We start from the raw sequence: 17,535 nt of genomic DNA, 5'->3' as shown, positions 1-17,535 counted from the left end.
TTTGATGAGTGTCAAATATTGCATATGTGGACCCTTTAAATTTACATTTACTAAACCTTTAGCTTTGTTATTTTGTAATGTTTTTTATTAGTTTTGGTATTTTAGTTTTTTACAGGACCTTGAGAGAAAATAATAGCTTTAAGGTGAAAGAAAGCACACTTTGAGAAGACCTAGATGATGTGGTTATGTTCAATCAAATCAAGGAGAGGACAAAATCAGAATTTCTCTAATTGGAGTCAAAATCGGATTGGACTAAATTTTTGATTCTGCCCATGTCACAATATTTTGGCCATAACTTTCAGCTCAAATATCCGATTAAGTTGAATCAAGCGGCGTTGGAAAGCTAAATCAATTTTCTACAAATTATTGTGAAATAGGATTTCGGACGTCTGTTATGCCAAAAGTGTCCCACAATAAAAGACCATAAATCTGGACGGATTTGGAGTCCTTTTCCTTCTTGAATTGTGTTTTGAGTTTCCTACTCAAACTAGGAGACTAACCTCTGATTTAAATAGAAATTCTAGGGCTTCTAGGATTTGTTTTCTTCCTATAAATAGACCTCTAAGCCTCAAGAAAAAGAAGATGGAGAAGCTAAAGACCAAATATATTCTTTTGTTTTTACTTTAGTTAAGTTATTCTTTAGTTTAGAATTTATTTTTCATAGTCATGGGTAGCTAGATTTTCAACTAAGGTTGAGGATGTAGCCTCACCTTTGAAGAGCAACAATATTTTTATGTAAGTTTATACTATCCGATTTTATTTGGTTTAATTTTTCCAATGCTTTACTTCTTTTCAATTTGTGGAATAATTCTTGGATATCTATTGTGATTTACGGATACATGTGATGATTTAAGATAATTTCACATAATTGATTGCTTAGGTTTTTATTTATCAAAACGTTGGATATCCATTGTATTTCGTTGTACGGATACATTTGATGATTTAGTTTAAACCGGATGTCTTTTGTGATTTGTGCAAAGAACGGATTCATTGAATGATTTAATGATTTTTTGAAGCATAGTAAAACATACATAAGATTTGTATGGCGAGAACTTCGGATGTATATTGATGAACATGAGAATATGTTGCTATGATTTGGTGAGTGTGGATTCCAAAACCTTAGTATCTTTTCTTTTGTTTTATTTTACTTTATTTAGTTTATGTTTTTTTTATTATTATTATTTATCAAAATCAAATCTTTTTTGGAACTAGGTTAAGATGTAATTAGCTTAGAAACAAAATTGTTTTTCAATAACACAATTCCTTGTGGGATCGACTTCGTACTTGCAAAACCCTTTATTGCAAATGATTCGTGCACTTGCGAGTACAATTCAAATTCACATCAGTCGTGCGATGTAGTAGTTGGTAAAATTCGTTGTGCTATGTACACAGGGAAGAGCCGTCACTTTTGTGGTGTGCAAAGGGGAAGAGCCATTGGATCGAGGTTGTAATATGAAAATACCTTATTTGTGGGTTTCTACTATTATTATTTCTTTTTTTAAAAAAAAAAAAAAAATTTAACTACATTGAGCATCGTTTATTTTATTTTTATTTTTTTTTTTAAAAAGGACGTTAAATCAGCATCATTTCAAGAAATGATGTTAAACAATTAACATCTTTTTTGTTAAATGATGTAAATCCATTTACATTGTTTAACAATAACCGATGCTAATTCTTGTCGTTTGGACATCTAAACGACGAGAAATTATTTTTTCTACTGGTGTATCGATCACGACTATCAAATGACACTAATAAATTCGCATTGTTTTAAGGCTATTTGGGGTCGTTTAGGAAACGACGTAAATCCTTTTTTTTTTTGGTAGTGTACGTATTTTGTATAATGCGTTTCAGAGCATCTCGATTTCTGTATTTAATTCACTTTCTTATTCTATTATCTACAATTTTTAATTTTATTTTTTCTGGATATTACACCATCGATCCAATTGGCCATCCCAGCTTTCAGCAACCACTACGATATCTTAGAGCTAAAAAACATACTTCAGCTAGCCAGCCGTGTGCAAATGTCTTGAGTGATCAATGTTTATATGGGAGGTAGTGCAGCTTAACAACGTGATGAATCATATTGTTTATATCCAAGTGTCCCATCGTATACACTTTAACGGCTATAAATTTAAATTTCCAGTCCTTTCGGGATCAAAGACAACCCTTACATGTGGGGTGTTAGGTATACAATTTATGCACAACAATCCTTATGTGTAATGATATTTCAGTATTTTTTTTTTAATCATTAACCATAAGGATTGTTGTGCACAAGTTGAGCAAATATTATTACTCCTCTTAATTAATTACATACACAGTGATGAAGGAGGGGGGCAGGCAGGGGCCATGACCCCCCCCCCCCCCCCCCACCAATTTCTAAAAAAAAAAAATTATAAAGTTGAAAAAAAAAATTCTAAAAAAAGTTATTTAATTTTAGACTTTATAATTTCTCTAAAATAAGATTATGATACAGAGAATAAAAGACTTTGCATCTGGACTACGGATTTCAAGCTCTGCATCTTGGAGTGCAACCAAATTTCAAAAACAAAGCCCTAACCAGTAATGTCGTAAGATAGACTTGGAAAAGCATCAAAATAAATAAACTTGGTATATTAGTGCAATGACTTAAACAATTAAATTGCATAAGAAAAAAAAACTATTTATTTAATGTTTGAATTAATCTTTAGGTTTTAAAACTATTTTTTTAACAATTTTTTATTTTTTTATGACTAAAACTTTTTCAAAAATTTATTAATTCTGTCACACACTTTCATTTCTACATAGTATATATGAGATTGTAATAAAAATAATTATTTATTGCAACTTCAAAGATGTATAACTGTTTAAAGAATTCTTTATAAAATTTAATTGCATCTAAGATAAGAATTAAGTAGTATAGGTTGTATCCCCCAAACCATGGTTTTGACCAGAAACCTAAAGACGACAGCGAATCAAAGAAAATTAGGAAAAATAATTTTGCCTAGAAATAAAAGAACAGAAAAATAAAGTGACTTTGATTTTATGGTTTATGAGAGAGAAATGAAAATTATTAAAAATAATGATGAAATCTAAGTGACCTAAATAAGTTTGCATGGCTTATGAGTAAATGTTTAAGTTTGAAAACAATATTCAACCTAAATAATTCCACGGGATTTATGCTGTGGAAATCTAATATTGGTTGTGACTTGAATTATGCTGTGAGGCCAAAACATTATCAATCTGCTTACAACGCCATGACAACAATTCAAGCTACATAAGTTTAGAGAGAGAAAGTCTCGTTTTTTCTTAGCTTAGAGAAAGAAAGTTTCGGAGGGCTGTTTTTCTCCGGGGGAGGGAGGCCTCTCGCCTCCCTCCTCTCGGTGATGTTTTTCTCCCTCTAGTTCCTTTAGGAGCTAGGGTGGTTTTTGTTTTTGTGTCCCCTGGCTTGTCCCAGTGGGAGTTTTGTTTCTTCCGGCTAGTTTCCGGTGGAGGCTATTGTTCTCCTAGCTGTTGGGGCTATGGAGTTGTTTATTTGTCTCTTTGGTTGTTGTTTTCTTCTTCTTTTCTTGGTTTTTGACAGCGACATTTCGTTTAAGTCGTCCAAGGGAGTGTTCTTTGTTCGTGTGGTCTCCAGCTTTCTTCTGTGTTAGATCTACTTGGTTTCGCTGGAGTTCTTGAGACACGACTCTCCCCGTGGTGCTCGTTGTCAGTCTCTGATCCCGTCGCCTCATCCTCCGGCGGTGTCGAAGTTTCACGCTCGGAGCGTGGCTTTCACGCGCCGAGATGTTGCTTACGTGTGAGGGCCACGCGCCATTTTTTGGCCTTCTGGATGGAGCTTTTTCGGGAAGATCTGTTTCAGGTTGCAACAGGGGAGGCTCGGATGCCGTGCGTTTTGGTTTCATTTGATGGTCAGGGAGGATCCTCCGTTTGCCGGCTTGCGTTTTGTTACTGTCTTATGTACATTCTTGCTTCCTTTCACAGCTGACTTGTGTAATGGGTTAAATTTACATGGGCATTTTTGTGGCTTCGTTAGCTAGACCAGGCCCTTTCACATTAGGTGGATTGTTCCTTATTGTTTAGAGAGGGTCAAATGTTTGTTCTTGTATTTTAACTTGTTGCATTAGTTAGCTGCTTCAAGTCAGGCTTGTTCCTGGCTTTGTGTTTAGGGATTCTTCATCTCTATTCACTACCTTGGCCCTTTGGGCTCATGTTTTAGATTTGGGACTCTGTGTTGCCTTCGGGCGTTGTATTTGCCTTCAGGCGTTATGCTTTTAATGAATTGCTCCCGTTCAAAAAAAAAGCTGCATAAGTCATCACGTCAGGGAGGCTCATTCATTAAGCGACTTTGGCGGTCGCCGGTCCAAGAAGGCGGCCCCCAAATGGCAATATATAATATTGATGATGATGATAGTATAGATTAAAAAAAAAAAAAAAAAAAAAAGTCTCTTCCGGGAGACTCTAATCCCATAGAAAAATTAACTGTCAACGCCTAGAAACATAATGATTTTGCCAAAAAAAAAAAAATTATAAGAAATTATCTCTCTTTGGCCGTCTCTACAACTCCTACATAGAAAAGTCAATGGATGTTAATACACAACGACTATTTCTTAAAAACAAAAAACAAAAAAGCTAGGACCACGAATCTAGCTAGGACTACAAATCTTATTATAATCTCTATAGCAAATTACCAAAAAGCCAGCTCTCACCTTTCCTTCGGCAATCTCTGGCACCCTTGAATTTCGGTGTCAGAGATTGTCTAAGAACGTTAATGGATTTCAATGGTAACCCTAACTTTCGGTGTATTCGTTTCTCTTATTTTCTTTAAATTTCTCAAACCTCGACGTTCTTTCTTGTGTGAAGAAGAGAGGAGAAAATATGAAAGGAGAAAGAAGGAAGAATGGAGGAGACGTGAGTACTGGGGAAGGAGAAAATGAAAAGAAATAAAATGAAAGGGAGAGGAATAGATGAGTCGCGCAAGAAGGGGAAAGGGAGAGAAAATGAAGAGAAAAGGAAGAGGGAGAGAGGGTGAGTAGGAGACTTGATCCATTGTGGATAGTTGGGAAAAGATAGGGTAATCTTCTCTTAGCCAATCAGATAGTGACACGTGTCAGGATAAGATTCTTTTTATTTTTTTAACTCCAACTTCTATTAATTATATCAGGACCTCCACTTTATACTATCTCTATCATTTATAAATTGTTATTTAGCTTATTGTTTTTAATTCCATTAAAACTTACACTTATAATTAATTATTTATTTTAACTTTGTTGATGCAATTTCCAGCATGGTGATGTATTGCCTAATGATTTGCCTGATGATTCGTCTTGTTCTTCACGACCTGCAAAATAACAAATAACTGCGTCGGGGGTACCGACGATCCCCCTCCGATGCTTGAGTCAGAGAATATTGATCATGATTTTAGAGAGATACTGTGCTTAAAAAAAATTGAGTCTAGGGTTATACCTGTTATAAATGTCTATTTATAGGCTGAGAATTGACAACAAACCTGATAGCTTGACCTAATATCATTTAGGGCTTTAATTGTGGGCTAGTCATAGGCCTGGTGGCCCACAACCTTTCTGAGTGGATAATTTCCCTAACAAACTCCATTATTTTATTTTAGGCTTACTATATTTACATAATATAAATATTATTATCTATAATATAATTATTAGTCTCATCTATTTAATAAATATAATTTATTATAAAATCTACGTTGATTAGGGGATGGAACCTTTTGGAACCACTATTTTTAAGAATCTTGGGCATAATCTGTTTCTAGTGGAATTTGATAATGGGTGGGACAAATCTAGAGTGCTTGAAGGTAGACTGTGGATTTTTGAAGGGAACTTGTTTTCTATTGAGGACTATAATGGCCTTATTGCACCTGACAGAATGGAGTTTTCGAAGGTTTTGTTTTGGGTTCGTATGTTTCATTTGCAGTTGGCATGCATGAATGAAACAATGGGGGTAAAAATAGGAAGCTCGGTGGGAGAAGTGGAAGAGGTGGAGACAGATGTTGATGGTATTGGATGGGGGGAGTATTTGCGAGTGCGTATAAGGCTGGACATTATGAAGCCATTGGCGAGGGGCCGAGTTTTGAAACTTAACGGGGAATCGTCATGGATTGAATTCCAGTATGAAAGATTGCCCACGTTTTGTTTTCGATGTGGGGTTATACAACACGGAGCAGGGGGGTGTTCAGCCAAATACAGGGCTTTCTCTCCTAGAGAGTCCTCACAAGCGCAATTCGGTACCTGGCTAAGAGCGTCTCCTACTTACAAACGGCATGGAAACGGTAGAGGTTGGAATGAAGGAGTACATGGATCCCCGACCACAGCCTTTGGATCGGTGAGAGAAGAAGGAAGCCAATCCGGGGCTGACAGTGGTACTGGTATCCAGCGTCATATTGAAAACCAGGCCACTGCAGAAATGCACAGGGGTGACAGTCGGTGTTTGGCGGTGGAGACGGTGGCCACAGGGGGTTGCATTTACGTGGCGAGGTCTAACACACCTTCACATGCGGGAAATATGGGCGAGTATAAAGGGGATGCTATCCTGCCACATCAGATCAGTCCACAGAAGGGGGCCTTGTTGAAAGTGGAACCGTTGAAGATAAAGGAAAGGGGCAGTTTTTCAGATGACAGCGAGGGAGGATCGTGTTGTTTGAAACAACAAGTTGATGGGGCTACAGATGGGCCACTTGCAACTGTAACCCATCCTAGTGTGGGCCCAATTTCACCAATGGAGATAAATGATAGGGGAGGTTCAACAGGAAACATTAAGGGAGGTTCGAGCTGCTTGCAACAACAGGTTTCTGGTGCTTTTGTTGGCCCAAATGCAGCTGCAACCCACCCTAGAGGGGGGCTTTTTTCACCAGGTGAGAAGATTGATCCAGACGGTTTTTTGTCAAAACTTTTGGTGGACATACCTATTAGACAGGAAATTGAGAGCCATGTCCAGCCTTCTTTTTTGGATGAAAGGGGTCAATCGGCTGAAATTCTTGTGGGTGAAACTCACGTCAGTGCAGTCTCCCCAGTAAGAGAAACAACCTGGAGGAGAAAGTCACGAGTCATGTTGGAAAAAAACTCTACGGCCAATTTATCTGTGCAGATGAAGACGAAAAAAACGTAGAAAAGATATAGGAGAGGCACATGAAGCAGGGGTTTTATCGGTGAAAAAGGGACGTGGGACGTTATTAATTGCAGAAAACTTTGAGGCGGAGGCTGATATTCAGCCCCGCCAAGCATTATGAGTATATTAAGTTGGAACTATCGGGGGCTTGGGAACCTTCGGACAGTTCAGGATCTTTGCCGGATGGTGAAGGAAAAGCGACCCGATATGGTTTTCTTAATGGAAACTAAGCAAAAAACAGCCAGGATGAAAAGTTTAAAGTTCAAACTGGGTTATGACTGTGTGTTTGTGGTGGACTGTGTTGGCAGAAGTGGTGGCTTGGCGTTGTTCTGGAAGGAGGATTTTCAGGTAACAATTCAAAACTATAGCCTGAGGCATATTAATGGGGTAATTTTTTCTGAAGTGTTTGATTGTTCATGGAAATTTACGGGGTTCTATGGACACCCGAAGGTCCATAAGAGGAAGGAATCTTGGGATCTTTTGAGACACTTAGCCACGTTATCACCTTTATCATGGTTATGCATGGGGGATTTTAACAAAATAATTGAAGATGCAGAAAAATGGGGGAGGGGGCACGTCGAGCTCGAGCTCAAGCTCAAATGGTGGCTTTCCAATCAACGTTGGAGACATGCAGATTGGCTTATATGGGATTTTTTGGCTCACGATTCACGTGGTCAAACAAGCAGTATGATGGTATGTTTATTAAGGAAAGATTAGATAGAGTCTTGGCTACTTCATGCTTAGCTTTGAGACTTCCTAATCTTTCGGTGGAAGTCCTTCCTGCTAGAAGTTCGGATCACACTCCCCTGTACGTATCTCTTAATACTTCGGCAGGTGGTATTTTTAAAAGAAGGAACCAATTTCGGTTTGAATCATGGTGGCAAAAAAAAGAAGGGTTTAAGCAAGTGGTTCAGAAGGTTTGGAGAGTTAAAGTCCCTAGCCCTGATATTTGGGAGGGTGTGAAGACAAAAATTGGGAAGAGTTAGGTTGTTTGCAAGCAGTGGAGAAGAGTCAATATTGATCCTAATGACCGCCTGATTACAGAAAGAACAAAACAACTTGGTAACCTCCAAGTTGATGAAACTGAGGCAGAGATGGAAAATATCAAACAGTTGCAAGAGGAAGTAAATGATTTGATTGAACTGGAGGATTTAAAGTGGAGGCAAAAAGCTAAGCAAGATTGGCTTCAATTTGGTGATAAAAACTCAAAATATTTCCACGCTTGTGTAAACCAGAGAAGGAAGAATAATCAGATAAAGCAAATTCAGAACCGGTTGGGCGTGGTATGCAGAGAACAGGAGACTATTGAGGAAGCCTTTGTGGATCATTTCAAGACTCTGTTTCAAGCAATCCGATTAGAAAATGTGGAGAAATGTCTGGTAGGAATGGAAAGCAGAATTACAGATGAGATGAATGAGCACTTGCTACAACCTTGTACTCCAGAGGAAGTCAGCCAAGCATTACAACAGATGGGACCGCTAAAAGCCCCAGGCCCAGATGGTTTTTCGGCAGATTTTTATCAACAAAATTGGAGTACAGTTGGAGATGAGGTATGTCGAGCTATTTCAAAATTTATTAGCGTTGGTGTTATGGATTTGGAAATTAATGCTACCCATATTGTGCTTGTCCCAAAGAAACCAAAGCCTACTTCAGTTTCAAATTTTCGCCCTATTAGCCTTTGTAATGTTATTTACAAGCTTACCTCTAAGGTATTGGCAAATAGGCTTAAAGGGGTTTTACCTTTTATTATCTCAGCAAATCAAAGTGCCTTTATTCCGGGGCGCTTAATCTCTGATAACATTCTTGCTGCATATGAGACGTTGCATTCCATGCAAACTCATCATTGGGGGAAAGTGGGCCATGTTGCGGTTAAGCTTGACATGAGTAAGGCTTATGATAGAGTGGAGTGGAGGTTCTTGGATGAGGTTATGAGAAGAATGGGGTTTGCACGTAAATGGCGAGAGTTGATTATGCAATGTATCCAGTCGGTTAATTTTTCTGTTCTCATTAATGGACAAAAAACAGAAAATTTCCAACCCTCTCAAGGCATTCGACAAGGAGATCCTCTTTCTCCTTACCTTTTTATTATATGTGCGGAAGCACTGAGTAATTTACTAGCTCAAGCTGAGAATTCTGGATGGCTCTCGGGGGTTCCTACATCACCTAAGGGGCCTTGTTTAAACCACCTATTTTTTGCAGATGACAGCCTATTGTTTTGCAGGGCCATTTCGAGAGATTGGGGGTGGTTATCTAACCTTCTTGAGTGTTATGAAAGGGCTTCGGGTCAACTGCTTAATAAAGAAAAGACTTCTCTTTTCTTTAGTCGGAATACAAGCCAAGATGCTCGAGAATATATCCAAAGATTATCAGCTGTCCCCAGTACGCAAAGATATGATAAGTATTTGGGGTTGCCAGCTCTGGTGGGCAAATCTAGGGTGCGGGAATTTCAGAATATTAAAGATAGGGTTTGGAAGAAACTGCATGACTGGAAAACAAAATTTCTCTCTCAGGCTGGGAAGGACATACTGCTTAAGGCTGTGATTCAAGCTATTCCTACATATAGCATGAGCGTATTCCTTCTCCCACAGAAACTTTGTATGGATATCAATTCCATGATGCAGAAATTCTGGTGGGGGCATAAAGAAAATGATTCAAAGATCCACTGGATGAGATGGAAAAAGTTGGGTTTCTCAAAGTCAAATGGAGGAATGGGGTTTAGAGATTTGAGGTGTTTTAATACAGCTTTGTTAGCAAAACAGGGTTGGAGGCTTCTTCATAATCCCCACAGTTTGGCAGGCCAAATACTAAAAGCAAAATATTTTCCAAGGGTAGATTTTTTGGGGGCTTCTCTCGGGCGACGACCTTCGTTTGCTTGGAGAAGTATTATGTCCTCAAAAGATTTAATTCAAGAGGGTATGAAATGGAGAATTGGAAATGGTAATTTGGTTAAAATTTGGGGGGATAAATGGTTACCTACCCCAACGACGTATAAAGTTCAGTCACCTATAACGATTTTGCCTGAGGAAGCAGTGGTGAGAACATTAATAGATGGGGAGTCTAGAGGGTGGAACAAGGCTCTTGTCAATTCAGTTTTTTCCAAGGAGGAGGCTGATATTATTTTTTCCATTCCTCTTAGCAAATATGGAAATCCTGATATGCTTATATGGCGGGGGTCCTCAAATGGAGAATTTACCGTTCTGAGTGCCTACTATATTGAGAAAGATAGGCAAGAGGTAACACGGGGTGAATGTTATAAAAATGGAAGTGATCAAAACTTGTGGAAGTTGATATGGAGAATGAAGGTCCCTAATGCGGTTAAGGTTTTCATTTGGCGTGCATGTCAAAATATCCTTCCAACGAAGGATAATTTACAAAAGAAAGGTATTTCTCTTGACCCTTTATGCTTGTTTTGCAAGAAAGAATTGGAAACGGTGAAGCACATTTTATGGGATTGTCCTTCGGTGGTTGATGTTTGGGGGGCAGGGGGAAGACTGATTCAAAAGAGCTATGTGGCTGGCTATTCTTTTGCAGAAGTTATGGAGTATCTATTTGATAGGTGCAGTGGGGAAGAGATTGAAGTTCATGCAAAGATTGCTAGACGTATTTGGTTTAGGAGGAATTCGATGGTTCATGATGGGGAGTTTATCCACCCAAATGAAATAATAAAGATTTATGCAACTTTCATTAACGAATATTGGAATTCTCTGAAGAGAAAGGGAGATTTTGATTCGGTACTGAAGACTCGGGCAGGAACATCTATAGTGAGATGGGTCCCTCCTCCTTCTAGTTTTTTTAAAATTAACTGTGATGTGGCTTTAGACAACAAAAATGGCAGGATGGGTATTGGTTTGTTGATAAGAGATTCCAATGGTAAGGTTTATGCAGCTGCTAGTCAGGTGGTGGATTTTATATTTGATCCGGTTGTTGGGGAGTCCATAGCGGCTTTGAAAGCTGTTGAATTTTGTAAGAACAGAGGGCTGGACAAAATCATGGTAGAAGGAGATTCCCTTCAAGTGGTACATTCTATCAATAAACCAGGATTAAATTGGGGAAAGTATGGACACATTGTGGCTGATATTCACGAAGTCCTCCGGTTTTTTCGGGCTTGGAAGGTTTGTCATACGCCAAGAGAAGCGAACTCAGCGGCACATTCGCTTGCAAAAGAGGGAATTCAGTTTGTCGCAGATCGAGTTTGGCTTGATTGTTATCCGAATAGTATTAGAGAGATTGTAATTTCAGAGTTACCTACTCTGGTCCATTAAGAGTTTTATGCTCTTGTTGTTTACCCGTTTTATAAATGAAATCAGTACGAATGTTTATCAAAAAAAAAAAAAAAAAATCGGCAATTGCCAATTGGTTGTGAAGTGGATTCGTGAGTTTCAGTTCGGTCAAATCACTAGCTATTGAATCATCTCGATCGGCTACGTCGGTCGAACCCAAATTGACATGTTGGACGACATGCATGGACCATTTTGGATAAATAACTTCACCCCAGTATTTTTTTTTTTTTTTTCGGATGAATTCTTCAAGATAATTTTTGTATCCTAAGAATCAATTTGATATAACTACAAACCTTAGGGATCAGATAAGCAATTTTTTTTTTTTTTCCTATATATAAAGACGTGCTATATATGTTGTAATCTCAGAAACGCATGCTCAGTTTATATATTGCCATGAACTCTCCAACATGTTCACTGCAATGGCTTCCTTTCCTGTTTCTTATTTTCTCAATCTCTGTCACTGCAACACTGTACAATATTCCCAGGCTGAGTCCAGTTGGACCAACAATTCTACAATATCCTGAAGCAGTATCTGCTTCGGTTAACGTTTCAGATGACTTTCAAACATTTTACTATAATCAAACAAGCAATCACTTCAACTACAGGCCTGAAAGCTACTCCACTTTTCAACAAAGATATATGGTCAACTCTAAGTACTGGGGTGGCGCAAATAGTAGCGCGCCAATTCTTGCTTATTTTGGCGCAGAAGCATCGTTGGATGATGACCTGGCTTTTATCGGATTTCTCACTGACAACGCTGTGCAGATTGAGGTATTCATGAACACAAAGTCAACATTCGATCTCTCTCCCATTTCCGGTTTTTACAATTTTTTTTTTTTAATGAATTGATGAGAATCAATTTTGTATTAACAACAGTAACTCTTTACAATCGGTTCGTAAAAAAACAGATACCAAATTTTTGAAACATACTTCAAAACCTCAACTTTCAACAACGTTGTAAAACAAAACAACCTATACCCCAATTTTGGAATTAATACCCCAATTAGAACAAATGTGAATATTACCCTTAATTAGTATTCATAAATTTGTCTTTAGCCATGATACCGATTTTAATCTCTCACTTTATTTTCTGTAGAAACTGGTCCTCAGAAGGAAAATGATTTGCATGCATGTTTAATAACATTCTTGTTCCGCCATAGATGATAAATAGCATATCTAAAAGCAAACAGACAAACAAAAGCTCTAAAAACTTTATTCCTCCAATTATTCACCACATCTTACCAAATTTCTCATTTATGGTATTAATATAGCGATTTATATATATATTGTTTTCATCAGCACCGATATTATGGAAAGTCAATACCATTCAGATCAAGGGAAGAAGCGCTTAGAAATGCAAGCACTCTCGGGTACTTCAACTCAGCCCAAGCAATAGCAGATTATGCAGAAATCATCATTCATGTAAAGGAAAAGTTAGATGCAAAATATTCTCCAGTAATTGTCATTGGAGGATCCCATGGAGGAAGTAGGTCACAAATTGCTTTTCCTTCGATATATATATATAGAATGTGAATTAAACTCTGACAGCTCGATTGGGACGTGCATGTTTTAACCTAATTCTATTCATTGATTATATATTCAGTGCTAGCTTCATGGTTCCGGCTAAAATATCCTCATGTTGCCATTGGCGCTTTCGCCTCATCTGCTCCAATCCTTTACTTCGATGACATCACGCCCCAAGATGGATATTTTTTTATTGTCACCAAGGATTTTAGGGTAACAATTTGAATATATACTTTCTTTTCCTTCCTCTTCTTTTTCATTTGAGTAATGTTATTTAGTAGACTACATGTACACGACTGCCATACAACTTAATAATATGACAGTAAAAAATCAATCATTATAAAAAATGAAAAAAAAAATATTAATTTTTACTATTATGTCATTCTAGTTGTATGACAGTCGTATATATAAGATTCTATTAAATAGTATTAAAAATGTATCTCTTGGATGGTGTGCAGGAAGCCAGTGAGAGTTGCTACCAAACCATAAAAAAGTCGTGGTCCGAAATTGATGAAGTAGCGTCTAAGCCTGATGGCCTTTCAATCCTTAGCAAGAAATTCAAGACTTGCAAGTAAATAATATATATATATATATATATATATATATATATATATATATATATAGCCTTTGCAATGATCTAATTAATTATTACATTTAACAAACTGAAAATGAAAATAAGAATAATAACAATATATTTTGTGATCGATCGATGACTCGAATATTATTGTTTCTATTTCAGTCCCCTAAGCACATCTTTTGAGCTGAAGGACTATTTGGAGACGATATATGCAAGTTCAGCCCAATATAATCATCCTCCACATTATCCGGTTAACATTGTCTGTGGTGGCATTGATGGAGCTCCTTCTGGAAGTGATATGCTCAGCAAAATATTTGGAAGTGTGGTTGCTTATAAAGGAAATCGATCATGCTATGTTAATGGACCCAGAAATATATCTGAAACAACTGTGGGATGGAGATGGCAGGTACATTTAATTTACATCTATATCTTATTATCTTCTTAAATATTATCGATCGCTTTTAACTAATAGATCATGATATATATAATGACAAAAAACCGGCCGGCGAGATAAATAAAAAATAACAACGACAACAGAATGGAACAATATATATATATACCATGTGCCAAAAACAAGAATAATATTAATTATTTTAGCAGTTATTAAATTTTCATTTTATATACCATAGAATTATGATGATCTAGACTTGGGCTATTTCAAGCATGTAAGGGGCGTAGATGACGCAGATGTCACAGCTTCATGGACGCCGACATCAACATTTTAGAAAGTTATGGGAGCTTTTTACGTACACTTGCAATTGCTTTTAATTAACGTACAGTAAACGAAATGCTCTGTGTCTTCAATACTGCTACAGCTTCAGGAATAATAATTAATAGTACTAGGCCAAATATATATATATATAGAGCTTTGGAATAGTATTGGATTTTTATAAATGAAATTTGAAGATTTTTAGGTCCCAAACTGGCTCTGCCACGGCCCACCAAGCACGCATGCCAATACGGACCTAGTTACATGTGGTTTAAAATTTTTATTTATATATTTATTTTTTTGGTAAAAATACATTTTACTTTTTAAAGATTCACACATTAGGAGTGGCCGAATTGAACAACCGTACCATATGTTACTTTAGTTCATCTTCATTTTTTTTTAGGGATATTTTGGAGAGATTTGCTCTTAGGAACCCACATGCGATGGTTGATTTCCATCTAAGAAGACGGACTTCGACTTCGGTAACAGTTGGACAACATTAAAAATTTTCAAAACTTGTTTGGGTTCTTAAACATTGAAGATAAAATTGAAAAAGTTGTTAAACTTTGAAGGGGTAAAATGTATATTTTTCTTTCCCCTCTCTCTCTTTTTTAGCGGCTTAAAACCTTAATTTTTTTTTAGCAGCTTAGAACCTTTCATCAAGTGTATTGTAACATAATAAATAATCGGCAGCCGGCGTTAGGATGCTATTATCTTTGTTATATTTCTTTATTAATCGATGTGACAATATTATGCAATACTTATTAATTGATGTGACATTATTATGTAGTTTTTTTAATTTTTTTTTTTTTTTAAAAAAAAGAAGTGATGCCTGTATTACTTTTATGTCAACTACATATATATCTCTAAACCCCTCTTTTTCACGTACATTAGTGTCTTTGTCCATTTCACCGCTTTGGCTCACCTCTTCCATTGTTGCTTCCGCACCCACATCGACCATGCCAACTACCCATCTCCTCCACAAGTGGAGGAGTGTCTCATGCGACTAACCCCAAAATGACCCACGCGCGGCTAAAGACCGATGGGTCTCCTTTCATCCACCGGTCCCAGCAATTCATTCGAGTGGTAACGTGACTGACGTGGAATAGGGGTTGATGTAGGTGTCACATGGACTAACACATCAGTGACTGATGTGGTAAATCTTATGTGAGCAATACTATCATGTCAGTTTGTAATGAAATGTTAGTAAAATTGGTAGCATTCCAAACATTTATCATGAATTAATATATATATTTAAGAAATGCTATATGTATTTAAACTTTTACAACATCAGCTTTACTAATTGATAATTTGATGTGGAGCTTATTCATTGGAGATGATCACAACAATTAATAAAAAAAAATGCTACGAGTACTAATGAATAAACTCTACATCATCTTAATAAGGCTAACTCCTTTTGTAAAAGTTAAAGTAGATTTAACATTTTTTTTTTTTGTTTTTCCAAAGACAAGGCTATTTGAGGCTAGAGACTAATTCCTTGGCATATGCAATTTTCCCGTACGTCCCCACGATTAATAAACATTCACATCAAAATAAAATTTACTTGATTTGTACACTTCCACCCTTTTGCTTTAAATTTGATATGACTATTGAAAACGTATCCTAATTGTCCTTTATGAGTACTGCTTAAACCTCTCTTTGATTTTAGTTTAACATCTCCGTGCATTAATTAGAGATGCAGCGAGATGGTGATACCCATAGGAATTGGCAATGACTCTATGTTCCCGTCGAATCCTTTTCTTCTAAGCAGCTTTATTGAGAGGTGCAAGAGCTTGTATGGTGTCCCACCTCGTCCTCATTGGGTCACTACTTACTACGGAGGCCATGTACGTTTATTTATTTATTTTTTCCATACATTTTTAAAGGTAGTATGAATAACTTCAAATAATTAATATATTGCAAACAGTTTGATTTTTTTTTTTTAATGTAAAATTGCAGGATATAAAATTAATTCTCCACAAGTTTGCCAGCAATATTATATTCTCCAATGGGCTTAAAGATCCTTACAGTAGCGGCGGGTAACCAGATAAACAATTACCAACACAAAAGAACTAATTAATTATTAAGTTTACTCGATTGACCAAGTTGAATTAACACCTTTCTATTCTGATTCCAGGGTGCTTGAAAATATATCACACAGTGTTGTTGCTGTCCTTACTGTTAACGGTGTGTACTCAACTATTTTTTCGAAAAAGGATATTAAAAAAGAAAAGAAAAGAAATCATAGGGGAATTCATAGTGAATGGTGAATTTTCTTTTTGCAGGTTCTCATTGCTTGGATTTACATCCAGCAAAGCAAAGTGATCCAGAGTGGTTGGTCATGCAGGGAAATGTTGAGGTTAAGATCATCAAAGGATGGATCACCAAGTACTACACTGATCTTCTCGCTTTCAAGAAATAAATTGAAGTCACATCAGAGATGACACTAGAGGAAATAAAACATTGTGAAAATTAAAGCCTTCATATGCCTTTGAATGTGTCTACGTACAATATCTAATGAAGTTGATGTATACTTCATAGTACTTGTTAGGGATAGTACCCTAACAACCAATTCGTATGACATATTTATTTAATAAAAGTAGTGTTTTATTTTCAGAGAATTACTTGAGCATTTGGCCATTGCATATTCATTTGATGAAGGTAGTTTTTATGTTACATTATTATCTGTAATTTATGTGTATTAATAAGATTAATACATAGAAGATCTAAAGCACAAGTTCTTTGAAACTTATAAATATTAGATTGTAGTTGGTGATGAAATTGAGTGTTTCTTCTTACAAGATTATAGCATATCAATTATGATTATCTATCTTGATTAAGATAGTTGTGATTTCTAATTGATATGTTGGTGCATTTGTGATACACTAAACTAGACCACCATGAATTAGTATTCTAAGAATTACTGTTAAATGAATAATTGAATTCATCATGGCAAATAATATTGATTCTTAATTATGAGAGGCCTGTGAACTTAAAACATATAGTATTAGTGTTATATACTTGTTAACCATTTTGTGTATTAATTATAATGTAGTCAGTTAATTAAATATGGTCAAGAGTTGGATGACGAAGTGGAGAGGCTCAAGGGAGTATTTGGAAGGGGCCGAAGCGTTTGTGAAGTATGCAATTACGAACTCCAAAAATAAAAATTCAATTGTGTGCTCATGCAAAAAGTGTGTCTTGAACAAGAGCCTACGACCAAAAAAAGTATATTACCACTTGACCGGTGGAAGGGGAATTATGCCTAATTACACTGAATGAATTTGGCATCGGGAGAAGATTATGGCACATGTACCTAATAGAGTACCTAT

At 36.6% G+C, this 17,535-nt stretch overlaps 2 protein-coding genes across 2 annotated transcripts; both read left to right on the top strand.

Annotated features, from left to right (window-relative positions):
- Positions 1–7,230: 7,230 nt before the first annotated feature.
- On the top strand, positions 7,231–11,375 carry LOC133876733 (uncharacterized). The gene is made up of 2 exons (XM_062314986.1): positions 7,231–7,806; positions 8,115–11,375. Exons 1-2 carry the CDS (start codon positions 7,231–7,233, stop codon positions 11,373–11,375), a joined length of 3,837 nt encoding a protein of 1,278 aa, XP_062170970.1.
- Positions 11,376–11,774: 399 nt separating this feature from the next.
- LOC133878001 (uncharacterized) lies at positions 11,775–16,748 on the top strand. The gene is made up of 9 exons (XM_062316480.1): positions 11,775–12,164; positions 12,693–12,879; positions 12,997–13,130; positions 13,376–13,488; positions 13,657–13,900; positions 15,898–16,050; positions 16,163–16,242; positions 16,341–16,390; positions 16,489–16,748. The coding sequence occupies exons 1-9, from the start codon at positions 11,787–11,789 to the stop codon at positions 16,623–16,625; spliced, it is 1,476 nt and encodes a 491-aa protein (XP_062172464.1). The 5' UTR covers positions 11,775–11,786; the 3' UTR covers positions 16,626–16,748.
- Positions 16,749–17,535: the final 787 nt, after the last annotated feature.

Source organism: Alnus glutinosa, chromosome 9 (genome assembly GCF_958979055.1).
Source record: "Alnus glutinosa chromosome 9, dhAlnGlut1.1, whole genome shotgun sequence".
In the NCBI taxonomy this organism is placed as follows: Eukaryota; Viridiplantae; Streptophyta; class Magnoliopsida; order Fagales; family Betulaceae; genus Alnus; species Alnus glutinosa.
This window is presented reverse-complemented; position numbering and strand designations above follow the sequence as displayed.

Coding starts and splice junctions, on each gene's coding strand:
- LOC133876733 (XM_062314986.1), top strand. CDS start 7,231: ATGAGTATATTAAGTTGGAACTATCGGGGGCTTGGGAACCTTCGGACA. Junction 7,807..8,114: donor GTCAAACAAGCAGTATGATG/GTATGTTTATTA, acceptor GTTTGCAAGCAG/TGGAGAAGAGTCAATATTGA.
- LOC133878001 (XM_062316480.1), top strand. CDS start 11,787: ATGAACTCTCCAACATGTTCACTGCAATGGCTTCCTTTCCTGTTTCTT. Junction 12,165..12,692: donor ACAACGCTGTGCAGATTGAG/GTATTCATGAAC, acceptor TGTTTTCATCAG/CACCGATATTATGGAAAGTC. Junction 16,051..16,162: donor CTACTTACTACGGAGGCCAT/GTACGTTTATTT, acceptor GTAAAATTGCAG/GATATAAAATTAATTCTCCA.